Source organism: Parasteatoda tepidariorum, chromosome 8, assembly GCF_043381705.1.
Source record: "Parasteatoda tepidariorum isolate YZ-2023 chromosome 8, CAS_Ptep_4.0, whole genome shotgun sequence".
Lineage (NCBI taxonomy): Eukaryota > Metazoa > Arthropoda > Arachnida > Araneae > Theridiidae > Parasteatoda > Parasteatoda tepidariorum.
The window spans coordinates 27,135,774-27,149,123 of NC_092211.1; the positions used below are offsets into that span (position 1 = coordinate 27,135,774).

General features: G+C 31.6%; 1 protein-coding gene across 1 annotated transcript; it reads right to left on the reverse strand.

The window, feature by feature from the left end:
• Positions 1 to 9,891: 9,891 nt before the first annotated feature.
• LOC107450440 (uncharacterized) lies at positions 9,892 to 12,352 on the reverse strand. The gene is made up of 2 exons (XM_016066228.3): positions 12,256 to 12,352; positions 9,892 to 11,079 (listed from the first exon to the last, which is right to left on the reverse strand). Exon 2 carries the CDS (start codon positions 11,077 to 11,079, stop codon positions 10,006 to 10,008), a length of 1,074 nt encoding a protein of 357 aa, XP_015921714.2. The 5' UTR covers positions 12,256 to 12,352; the 3' UTR covers positions 9,892 to 10,005.
• Positions 12,353 to 13,350: the final 998 nt, after the last annotated feature.

Genomic DNA, 13,350 nt, shown 5'->3' on the forward strand with positions numbered 1-13,350 from the left:
CACGATCTGTGACGTAGGCTATAGTATATACCCAATTCATAATAATTTGTTTCCTTTTCTGTTGCAATTTAATCTTTAAATTATTTGTTCACTTGTTGCGTACTGCATATGAATAAAACCTGAAATTGATGAGACTGCAATTTTTTAATAAACAAATTAAATTTTGAAAGAAAATTTAATAACTTAGGGTAACATAGTGGTCCTATTTTTTTAAGTGGTAATCGTCTGATAGAAAACTGTTACTGAATATTGCAACCAGACAGATCTTCTACTTTATTTTATAATCAACGATGAACAGTTGAACCAATTCTGATCATCAATTTTAAACACCATAACCTTGCAATTTTAAACTCAACCCAGAAAACATTTGAACTCCTGGATCAAGCATTGGGTCTACAAGCCTTCGTGGAGGATTTTGGATGGAGCTAACCCGTATTTACGTTATATGGAGAAAAAACCACGAAAACCTCCCATGGTTAGCCCCAGTTCAAGGGAATTCTAACCCATGATCACTCTATTTCTGAGGATATTTTACAGCAGCAATGTCGTCCGTGCAAGCCGAAGGCAGAATTCGTATCAATCAGCCACCACTGGGGCACCTCATTGGGAGGTAAACACTATAAAGTCTAAAAATAATAATAAAAGTATCTGGTTAATAAAAGCATGAATAAAAGAGACAGAAAAAGTAACGAGATATAAAAAAATAAAAGCACATGATTTTTATGGAACATCTGAGAGTTGTTGATTTACAAAAAAAAGAAAGAACTGTTTCTTAGTAAAGCTTGACTCGTTACAGCTATATTTAATTGGTAGCAGCTCGATATCCGTTCCAGAAATGTTTTAAGTTTCAAGACAAGAGTGTGCGAGAACTATCTTTATGGATTACCTGTATAAAAAGAAAAAAGGTGATCTTTATGCAAATTATTGTAGGAAAAGATATTGCTAAAAATCTGAATCTAAATCTAGGAACGATGAAAAACTGAATAGAAGTAAGCCTTTGAGCCAATTGTATCTAATTCTGAATCGACTGTAAAATTGGTGAATGAGATGTTTAAAATTGATGCCAAAAAATGTGGAACTCGACGGTACTTCGAACTCTTTGAACGCAAAGCGAAGAGATTTGGGGTGAATTTTGATCTTTGGTTTCCGTGTGTTTTACTACTTATTCTTGTTGAAAGGCTCGAAATTTATGACGATGATTAGGATTACTTTAAAAAAATCATGTTATCAATTTTCAGTTAGATCCACAAGATATTCCCTGTATTAAAAATTGCCTGTTAGAAAAATTGGGAAAAATATACTTGAGGGTGCCTCTTGGCGAAATTGGCGACTTATGTTTGGCACTATTCCTGTTAGCGCGGAATACCGTGGTAACAGGGATGGCGGTCAAAATTAAGCGATATTTCAATAAAACATTGGAAAATTTCAGCAAAACATCGGCCGAAACTTTATAAAGTTACAATGAACCCAATCTAAGCAAAATTAATAAACCCAATAAAATGCATTTTGAGTCGAAATTTAGGTGCGCAGAATTATCTAATATCAGTTAGATACTGTCTAAATTTGAATAATCATGAATAGAATCCCCCTCCATCGCCGCATAAATTCGACAAAATACGAATAGAAAATGGCGTCTGTAATACCGGACTAGAGGTGAAATTTTTTTCTTAAATCCCTTTCTATGACTGCCCACATAGCTTCGATCTTATTGACCAGATTCAAAAGTAACCTTACCAGCCGGTATCCAACGTAGAACTAACGGACCTCTGAAACTACATATACCGTTGAACATTTAAAAATAACGCTAAAATCTAAACCAATCAGGATTACTATTGGGTTTCAACATCGCCCAGCTTGGCGATCAACCGCGATCACAACTTGGCGAGAAACAAGGCTCTCCCTCAAATTAACGAGAAATAGAATTCGCCTAGTGTTGGGAAAAAATGAAGATCTGAACTCGGATGCGTCAATTGTTGTGAAATAGGACACTTTAAGATATACTGTAGACATCGAGATTTGGAAGAAAATTGTGATAGAAGTTGGAAACGTAGTAACCTCCAATCTGACTGTAAAAATATATCGCCAAATGTTTCCGGAAAAGTATCAAATTCCTATAATGAAGGACGCAGAGTCAAGTTGGCATAATATTGGTTAATTAAGTGGCACTAAGTCTGTAAATGTTACCAAGAGTAATTCTCTAAGTAGCCAGTTGACTTCCAAAAGAATAATAGTCTCACCAACTAAGGATTTAAATAAAAGAGTAGATTGTCCCATTACGCAAAGTGTACTTATGACACTGATGATTCAGTAGTAACATGATTTTTACTAGATTTTAAGTCCGAAATCCTCTCAATTCTTGCATTTCTTTCTTCTTTCTGCCAAACTTTCTCATTTTCAACCACAAAACCATTTCACAATTTTTCGTCTAAAAAGTATCTACATATGGTGCTTCTTTCCAGCGCTTTAGCAGTGTTATTTCTTATACAGTTTCTACCATAAAACTGACCCAATTGACTTGGCAATCAGCTTTTTGTGCATTTTTCCTCTCAACTTTTTCTTGGATGACTTGACATTCCTTTTCTTCTACCACCTTTACTATCTCTCTAGAAACTCCGTCGAACAATTTGACTTTGGGTACTGCACTTTCTAATTCAGTGTTTATTACACATGGACTAACTTCCAACATCACAACTTTTTCATCTCCTACTATTTGTTGATGTTCCTTCCGATCCTCCATAAAAATATTTCGAACACTTTCCACAATGTTTTCATCAAATTTTTCGAATTCCTTACTAAAATATGCTCTATTTCTTCTTATTTTATACGCCTCGAAACTTGGAGAACTCCAATTAGGCACTTATTTGAAAATATTTTCATCCCAGTCAATAATTACTTTCTTATTTACTTTAGTAATTGGTTCCATTTCCTCAGGTATATTTTTTTAAGGTCAATTGACCTTAAAAAAACATCAGTGTAGGATATACCGGGGAAATGTATACCGGGCAATGGCACTTAACTAGATCTAGTATGACTAGATCTTTGGTAAATGTCCGAAAGATATACTAGGTCTAGTGCCACTGCCAGGTATACAGTTGCCCGGTATATCCTACCTTGATGTTTTTTTAAGGTTAAGTACCATTGCCCGGTATACATTTGCACGGTATACCCTACACTGATGTTGTTTTAAGGTCAAGTGCCATTGCCCGGTATATATTTGAGCGGTATACCATACACTGATGTTTTTTTAAAGTCAAGTGCTATATCCCGGTATATATTTGTCCGATACTCCAAACACCGTCTAATCTATCGTCTTTCTAATCTAATCTATCGTCAGTAAATATTAAAATATCGAATAAATGTAATCTATCGTCAGTAAGTATTAAAATATTGAATAAGTGTAATTATATCCACGAATAAATTAATATCAAATCTGATGACGTTTTGAATTTGTCATTTTTAAATAACATTTTGACGAATCGGAGATGTATTTTATACTTTGCCGGTTTCTCATTTAGCATTCTATAGAATGCCTAGGCAATACGTGAAATATAAATCATTTCATACTTTTCTGGTTAATTTTAGGCATTCTATACAATGTCTGGGCATTCTATACAATGCCGGATTTCATACTTTGCCGGTAACAGAAACATCATATTACTGTGTCAAATACTATGCTTGTATCTGGATATAGCATGACATTGCCTTATTTATCTTTTGATCCTTGACTTTGATTAATTTTAGTTTTCACTCTTATTTCAAATTTGAGGATACCAATTTATCCAATTTGTTTAAAATGGCAGTCATGTAAGAAATGATGAAGATTGAGCAACATTTTGCCAGAGATTGATGGTGACAAAATGGGAAAAAAGGCATTAGTCACAGAGAAACGGAAAAGATTTTCGAGTAAAAGAGTATTGAATTCCCTAAAATAAAATTGAAACCGAAGTGGTTAACTTGTCTTCTAGGAATGAACAATTTTGTTCGAAAAAGAAAACGGCAGCCAATGCTAAACAAGTAAAACACTTTCATAAGAAGAACTTTGTGAAAAATGGAAGTGCCCAGAAAATAACCAAATAGCGAAAAATCAATGACAAAAAGAAAAGAAAAACAGTACTCTGATCGAATTAGCGTTATGCAAAAAGTTAAACTAAAAGAGTTGTCAAATATTCTTGATCACAAATTTATTGATACACAATTGAAACAAAATCAGAATAGATTTCGCGGAAAGTTAAAGTCTTTACGGATAAAAGTAAGAAGTAGAACTTTAAGAACCAAAATGTAATTTTGATCATCGTACCAAAGAGAACAAGTAAAAGTACAAAAGATATCTGCCATATTGGAAAATTTACAGTTTTAATAAAGTAATATTGAAAGAAAATTTCAATCATTGGCGCAAGAAGCAGAAATCCAGTGTACTTGGCAGAATTGGTAAAACTTGCCAGAAAATTAATCAGTGGAACTGGACGTTTAAAAAAAGAATTGGGGCGATAAAGAAAGAGAAGTTGGAGATAATTCGTGAAATGGGATCTTGGAATTAGAAATCTGGAAGAATGAAAATAAAAAAAAGAAAAATCGGAGAGAAATACAAAGAAACCATATTTCTAAAAAAAAGAAAATAGTGCGTGGAGTCCCTCCGCACGGAAGAAGTTAAACTTCTCAACCTGCGACGTTAATTGTAGAAGAATCAGCAGTCGTAGAAGGATCACTAGTTCTATTCAACGACTCTTTTTCCTGCTCCGCTCGCTTCCGTGCTCTGTAATCAGGGTAATATTGCGCATTCTTCCCTCGTGGACCTCTTGAACCAGTGGAAGTGCTTGTGGTTGCCTCATCGTCTCGCCCTGGAAAATGTATTTGTATTAATAATGTATGTGAATGCGTTATAATGTAATTTCAGAAGAGAAAACCTAACAATCAATTGATATTCACAAGAGACGTACCATCACATAACCTTAAATCCGTCGCATTGTCCGTGGGATTGTTTTCACTCATTTTTTACAATTGTTATCCACTAAATTTGAAAATAAAAAATACTACCCTATTAAATTATATGTGTATCAAAAAAACTAAAAAAATATTTATAGAAAAACAATACTTTTATGACTTTTATTATTTTTATGTTAGTGAGAACCAAAACAATATGGAAAACTGGATCCTACCACGTGATTTCCCGGAAAATAAAAATGCAGCGTTAAACGTTTAACGCAACTTTGTTGGAAGTCGCATAAGAAGTATAACTTCAATAAAAAAATATTGTAAAATATGATAAACATTCCTTTATAGACCGGACTTGACAAAGAAAAGAACATTCTTAATTTGGGACCTGATTCCGAAAACAAAGCCACGCCTTTACTAAAGATAATGCCAAAAACTGGTGAAAGAATATTAAAATCTACAACAGAAGTCATGGGATTACGAAATTTGCCAATTACCCCACATTAGACTAACCTCATCAGAATAAAAATAAAAATAATACTGAAAATATAATCCTTAATCGCCAAAAAAATATAACGATTTTTAAAACTTAAGTTAATTGCTATTAAACTAGAAAACTAAAACAGTTTAAAATATTATTCAGGAAAGATTTTGTTAATTATTTCTCTTCGAGCAATTTTCATTTAAATAGTAAGATTTTAATTCTTTTGCTTTGTTTTAAAGATAATTGTAAATATTATGTTGTGATGTTATGTGCAGTTAAGTCTTATTTGTTTATTCATATGTATGATTCACTTTTAAAAACAGTTAACTAGCAAAGAAATTAGTCTGCTATAAGAGTTTGATTTAAATTTAAGTTTTAAATTAAGCTGGAAGTATAAAAGAAAAATGTATCGAAATTTTTTGAAATTGAACTAATTAAGCTTAATTAAATAAAGTGTTTAAAATTATTATACTTGGAAATGAATAATAGGTGTTAAACGAATATGATTGTAGAGAAAAGTGCTAGTGTTCCTAAATTATGCATGTAAATATTAATAAAATTGAGTTAGGATCTAATTATGGGAAGTTGAAAAATTTTAAGCATTTTGTTTGGTTTTAAAACTAGTGACATCGAGATAAAAATGAGTATTTTGATTTAAAAAAAGATCTAGTTAGCTTCAGTCTTTAGATATTGTTGTGTATATGTAAAGAGTTATACTTCTTTGTATTTATTTTTTGTGAAGTTTAATTATAGTATTTAGTAGCATTTTAATTTTATTTTCAATGTTTGTTTCGACATCTAAATTTTGTTACAAGTGAATTATCCTCTAATGTTTACTGCAAGAGTCTAAAAGTAATTTAGTAAAGTTAAATATTGTACATCACTTCTAATTGTACAAGGTATTTAATTTGACATTTGGAAAATTTAGTTTTAAAAGATTTTGATTGTTACATAATGCATTGGTTTCAACCTGAAGTTTAAAGAAGTACACAAATAAGTTCATAAATAACTTTTCTTTTGCTTTCTCTGGAAAAGTTCTTTCAAGGGGGGAGGAGTTATGAAGTCTAAAAATATTTAAAAAGTATCTGGCTAGCAAGAGCATTAATAAAAGATACAAAAGATATAACAAGATGGAAAAAAATAAAAGCACGAGATTTTTATGGAACATCAGAGAATTGTTGATTTCTGAGATGTTATGTTGATGTTTTTTGTTTTTTTTGTTTGAGGTTTATACTGACTCGTTATGGGTTTTTCTATATTTTTTTTGTTGCAAGGTTTATACTAACCCGTTATGGGTTTTTCTATATTTTTTTTGTTGCAAAGTTTATACTAACCCGTTATGGGTTTTTCTATATTTTTTTTTTGTTGCAAGGTTTATACTAACCCGTTATGGGTTTTTCTATATTTTTTGTTGTTGCAAGGTTTATACTTACCCGTTATGGGTTTTTCTATATTTTTGTTGTTGCAAGGCTTATACTAACCCGTTATGGGTTTTTCTATATTTTTTTGCAAGGATTATACTAACCCGTTATGGGTTTTTCTATATTTTTGTTGTTGCAAGGTTTATACTAACCCGTTATGGGTTTTTCTATATTTTTTTGCAAGGATTATACTACCCCGTTATGGGTTTTTCTATATTTTTTTGCAAGGTTTATACTAACCCGTTATGGGTTTTTCTATATTTTTTTTGCAAGGTTTATACTAACCCGTTATGGGTTTTTCTGTATTTTTTTGTAAGGTTTATACTAACCCGTTATGGGTTTTCCTATATTTTTGTTGTTGCAAGGTTTATACTAACCCGTTATGGGTTTTTCTATATTTTTTTTGCAAGGTTTATACTAACCCGTTATGGGGTTTTCTATATTTTTTTTGCAAGGTTTATACTAACCCGTTATGGGTTTTTCTATATTTTTGTTTCAAGGTTTATACTAACCCGTCATGGGTTTTTCTATATTTTTTTGCAAGGTTTATACAAACCCGTTATGGGTACTTTAATTTTGATACTTGTGTGGTTGCTAAATAGATGTGTTTTTTTAAACAACAAACCGCTTCTTAATAAAGCTTGACTCGTTTCAACGCTCTATCCTCTAAGTCTTCACGGCTTCCAGAGAGATGTTATTCAAGTTTTCAAATTTCCAACAAAAATATCGCAGTAACGATAATGCTTGAATGAAGTTGATTCAACGAATATCATATTAGTTGAATATGAATAATGAAGTTGATTCATATTAGTTACTGAATTACTTTGTTAGGGAATAATTAAGAGAGTTAGGATACCAAATTATCAATCGAATTTCACACTTAAAGCTCCTATTGTTGTCAACAATTGTTGGTGATAACCAAATTTATTGTCAATGTGATTTTCTTTATATTTTCCAACACATAACCTTAAGAATGCGTCTAAAGGTCTGGTTTCTTAGGACAAGCGCCTTATCTGGGCGTCGGCGTGACGTCAACGTCACGCTGACGCCAACAAAATACTGGTTTGTTAGCTCAAGACCTGGTTTCTTAGAACTAGCGCCTTATCTGGGCGTCAGTGGAAAGTTGACGTAGATCTGACGCCAAAAAAATACTTTTTTGTTAGCTCAGCGTGAGCAGTCGGTCTAACGCAGACATTATCTCTCATTGCGCATGCGTTAATAACGTAAACAAATATTTATTTTGAATTTGCATTGATTTTGTTATTGTCGACCAGTGTTTTAGAGAGCAAATAATGACTTTGTCCAAGAAAAAACACATTATAGCTGAGCTAAATGAAGAGTGCTATGTTTAATGAAGAAGCTATGTTTAATGTCAAAATCAAAATCTTGGCTGATTTCAATGCGCTGTTGGATGTTGTCCGCCATTGCTTCTGTGGTTAACGTCACGTTGTAATCCAACTGCAGTTGAGTTGGACGGCAATTGTAGTTCAAGATGAGCGTTCGATGACGTATACTATCAAACTCACAAATGGACCAATCAGAGGTTAACGCTGATTTCCAGCTGACGGCGTCCTGTCCTAAGAAACCAAGCCTTAAGAGAGAACTCTTCATTCCAAATTACTAAAAGTTAACTACGAAGTTTCGAATTCTGAAATTTTTTTTCGAAATATTAAAATGCAAACAATTTATGGCAAGATGGGAAGTAATCCTGTCATAATTTGTTTGTATTTTGAAATTTTGTATAACAAACATTTCAGGATTTGAAACTTCATAGTTTATTTGAATTCATTTTTTCATTCACCAAAATTTCAAATCACTATTGATTTAAGTAAAGCAGAATTTGCTATGAATTGCTTCTCCCATCGTATTATAACGTCCCCTTGAGGATATCTGTAAGCAAATATTCACAAAACCATATTGACCTTAAATTCGGCAAATACCCAGTTATTGTTATCAGCAAGAAGATTTTTATGTAGTGAAATTCCATTGATAATTTGATATGCTTTACCGATTCATTCCCTAAATAATTAAAATAATAAACCAACTTTAGTTTAAGTCATTTTCTCTCCTGTTAATGAAAATAATAACCTTATAGACCAAATTGATTGTATCAATAGTTGTGATGTTTCGTAAATTTCTTGTCAGCGTGTTCCTGTTTATATTGGACAAATTAAACATACCCTTTATTTTAGACCTAAAGAACATGAAAGACATGTCCTAACTCAGGAAATTAAATGATTTTCCATCAACCTACATAGTAAGAATCGTAATCATGGGATATGTTTTGTTCTGCTAAAATCAACCAACACTGCTTTTAATTTACTGATTTTGACATCTGAGAATCTTTTCATATTTTTTCAAAAACTCTAACAGTTTAATTAATAGATCATGAAAATATTATCATAAACTAGCATTATGTTATTTCAAAATGATGGGGAAATCTATTTTCCTTTAAATTCTACGCTTTACAACATTATGGATTCTCACTCTACATCAATATCATATGCCCTCTTTTGTTTAATTGTCTAACACAAACTTTTTCACCCTATACCTATTTATCAACTCTATTTTTTCTTGTTCCAGCATGTTTGTTAGAGCAAGAAAAAGGAAGGATTAGTAAAATTAGTTAATTTTTATGCTTTGAAGTATTTTCCACTTACCGTGAACCAGAAAAAGGTTCCTTATTGTTGAGTATTTTTAACCATAGTATGTTTGTTTATGGGACATTTTTCATGTTAATTTTTGCCATTTAGTAAAATAGTTCCTTTAATTTTAACTGTTTCATAAAAAATGGAAAATAATACGATAGAACAACATTTTGCAATGAAATTTTAATATAAAACATATTTCATCGAATTAATGTAATCTAAATTTTAACATCTCCTTAGTATAGAAAATGTATCGGCTCTTTATTATAGAAATATTAGCGATTCCTTGAAATTTTTGTTTCCTAACACTAAAAAATATCTTTTTTCCTTTTAAAATGCCATATTAAACTTAAATAATAATTCCCTAATTTCCTTATGTTTGCAAAGACCAAAGAGTAAAATAGGGTATACTTTATGAACATTTATTTTTCTGTAAAATAATTTTGAAACTTATGGATATTTCAAAAAAATGAAAAAGTTATAATGAAAGAGCTGTAATTAGTGAAAGTTGTAGTACACATTAGCCAAATAACCCTCTAGCAAAATTATAAGGAACAGTGAAAGGAAGTTCGACTGCAGAAATCACAACGTTGATGACATCTTGTATAACTGTAGATATTTCCTGAAACAAGCCCCCATTATTTTCGTTTGTTTGCGTTGTGGTTTCTGTTTCAGAGGTTGACACTTCTTCTTGCCCTGATGTTGTTGTTTCCATTGGGTTTGGGGTCACAACTTCAGTTGAAACACCCCCTCCTTCTGTTGTAATTTCCGTTGGGTTCGAGGTCGCAGCTTCAGTTGACTCTGACACCGCTTGTGTTATCATTTCTATTAATCTTGAGGTCATAACTTCAGTTGAATCTGTCTCTCCTTGCGTTGTCATTTCAATTGGGTTTGAGGTCTCAGCTTCAGTTGAATCTTCCTCTCCTTGCGTTGTCATTTCAATCGGATTTGAGGTCACAGCTTCAGTTGAATCTTCCCCTCCTTGCGTTGTCATTTCAATCGGATTTGAGGTCTCAGCTTCAGTTGGATCTGCCTCTCCTTGCGTTGTCATTTCAATTGGGTTTGAGGTCACAGCTTCAGTTGAATCTGCCTCTCCTTGCGTTGACATTTCAATTGGGTCCGAGGTCTCAGCTTCAGTTGAATCTGCCTCTCCTTGCGTTGTCATTTCAATCGGGTTTGAGGTCTCAGCTTCAGTTGAATCTGCCTCTCCTTGCGTTGTCATTTCAATTGGATTTGAGGTCACAGCTTCAGTTGAATCTGCCTCTCCTTGCGTTGTCATTTCAATTGGGTTTGAGGTCTCAGCTTCAGTTGAATCTGCCTCACCTTTTGTCATTTCAATCGGGTTTGAGGTCTCAGCTTCAGTTGAATCTTCCTCTCCTCGCGTTGCCATTTCATTTGGGTTTGAGGTCTCAGCTTCAGTTGAATCTGCCTCTCCTTGTGTTGTCATTTCAATCGGGTTTGAGGTCTCAGCTTCAGTTAAATCTACCCCTCCTTGTGTTGTCATTTCATCTGCAGGCACTGCTTCCGTAGTTTGGGAACATAATTCATGCACGCATCCCATTAAGATAACTAAAATAACTGTAAAACGGAGCATCTGTAAAAGAAAAATATTTTCAGTTCAAAACGTAATTTTCTCTCGCATGCAAAAACTTGTATAAAGCAAATGCATTGTTTAACATACTATTTTTGTTTACCGGTGTCAAAAAGAGAAGATGACTTGAGATGTTAAAACAGAAATGGAAAGGAAAAGCGAAAAACAAAATTATACGGCTTGCAGCTATCTGCTTAGGTAAAAATATTTTTTCAATCAAATTTCCTGATTTCATTGACATATGGATTCATTAACATTCATCACATTAAAAAAATGCTCATTAACAGATTGCAGTTCTGATTGGTAAAACTACAAAACAATGTTTTCAGTTGCACGTCAGGCATTTTCATTCATGTTGTGAAATACAGTTAGTTCGGAAACATTGTATCATAGTTCTTAGAATTTGCAGTGCCTTTTTTATGAACATTGCAAATAATTCTGATACTTTGCAAAAAACTTAGTTTCCTATGCAGAGAACAACAAACAGTACATTTATTTCAATATCATTTTGATTTTCTGCTAATTTTGAAACTTTGAAAGAGAAAACTTATTAGTTTCCTGATCAAAGGACAACAAACCATACATTTATTTCTATTATATTACGGTTTTCTACACTTTTTGTAAAAAAAATCTGTGGCAGCTTTTGAGATACCTTGTATATGTATGAGTGTTTTAGCATGAAAAGCAGCTTGCTCTAATTTTTCGAATTATTCGTCTATTTGTTTCTTTTAATTTACTCTTTAAGAGATGTTTTCTTGTTTTTAACCAAAACTTATGAAGGAAGTTTTTTTAAAACTGATATTATACCTCATTTTGTAAAGAAAATCTACTTTTGTATGATATTATTTCGTTACTTCCTTACATTTTATATTTTTTCTATTGACAATGTTTTATCTTTATTTAATAATGATAAAAAAATAGCTTACATTTCTAATCATTAATTTATTTATTTAGTTAAAAATATTTAGTAATTCAAATACGTCATACGTCAGCCGAAAATAGGAGTAATTGCTGTGGTTTGTATACAAATTAAAACATAATCCGAACTTAGATAATTGCTCTGCACTCAACAACTCAAGATGTCATTTCTTTGTTTTGTTATCGATTTCCTACGGTATTTTTATTCTAATGAATATTATTAAATAAAAATATTTTTAAAAACTGAAAATATTTACTTACTTTTAATTTTTTAATGAAGAAGCAATGGTAGAGGCTACACGAAGTTAAAATATTTGCTTCTAGAGCGTTTAGCTTTTTAACCACTTTTATCGCTTTGTCATGCACAAAATATTATGAAGTGAAGATGGCAGTGGGATATAATTCAAAATTTTTAAATAAATTATTGTTTTTTAAGGAGCACAAGCAAGCAATTTAAACTTAATCGTTTATTATTTGCATTGTCACATTTCGGAATTTTTGCTACCTGTTATTTTAAATTGGAACAAAAAGGATAAATTTCAATCATTAGAGCAAGTTGTAATAAATAATACAACAATAACGTATCAGAAATCGGCATAAATTTATAAATAAAGCAAAATGTTTGCTGTTAAATTTGACTCGATAATTTTCTGACACAAAATAAATAAAATAAATTCTGGTAAACTTGTTCTACATGATACTAACATTTCAGGTAAAGAAGCCAACGAAATTCTGGTTAATAAAACCGAAATATATGTTATTTAAACCTGTTTTTTTTTGCAATTTTTTCATTCAAATAATAACGTTTTACTAGGAATTCCGATTTTTCAAAATTATTGTTTTTATTTCAATTTATTAAGTGAGAAATACATATCAGAAAACTAAATTAAACTGTATAAATGATTTTTACACCATGCACTAGGATATCTTGATAAAAGCATCAAATTTTACCACATTTACCAAGTTTTATCACATAATATAAAAGTATATTTTATTGTTAATTTCATCAAAATCATTTGCAAATATTACCGTTCTTTTTAGTGTTTCCTTAGACCCCGATAAATACGATAAATTTTATTGTATTCTGGTAGTTTTGACCATACCTTTTTTTTAAAGTTAAGTATACAAGAATCTACTAAATTTTGTGAAGTATTGTGCGCATTCACAGTCTAATATCTAATTCGGAATAAATAGTATACTTTTTTAATTTATCAACTTTTCAGCCATTATATGGATTCTGGTTCCTCTATGGAACAGTAAATGAACCACATTTCCTTTCTTATTAATTTACTAATAAATATTTTGAAATAACTTCTGTTTTATTTTATTCATTCAAATTTGTTCTATTGAACCTAG

Coding starts and splice junctions, on each gene's coding strand:
- LOC107450440 (XM_016066228.3), bottom strand. CDS start 11,079: ATGCTCCGTTTTACAGTTATTTTAGTTATCTTAATGGGATGCGTGCAT.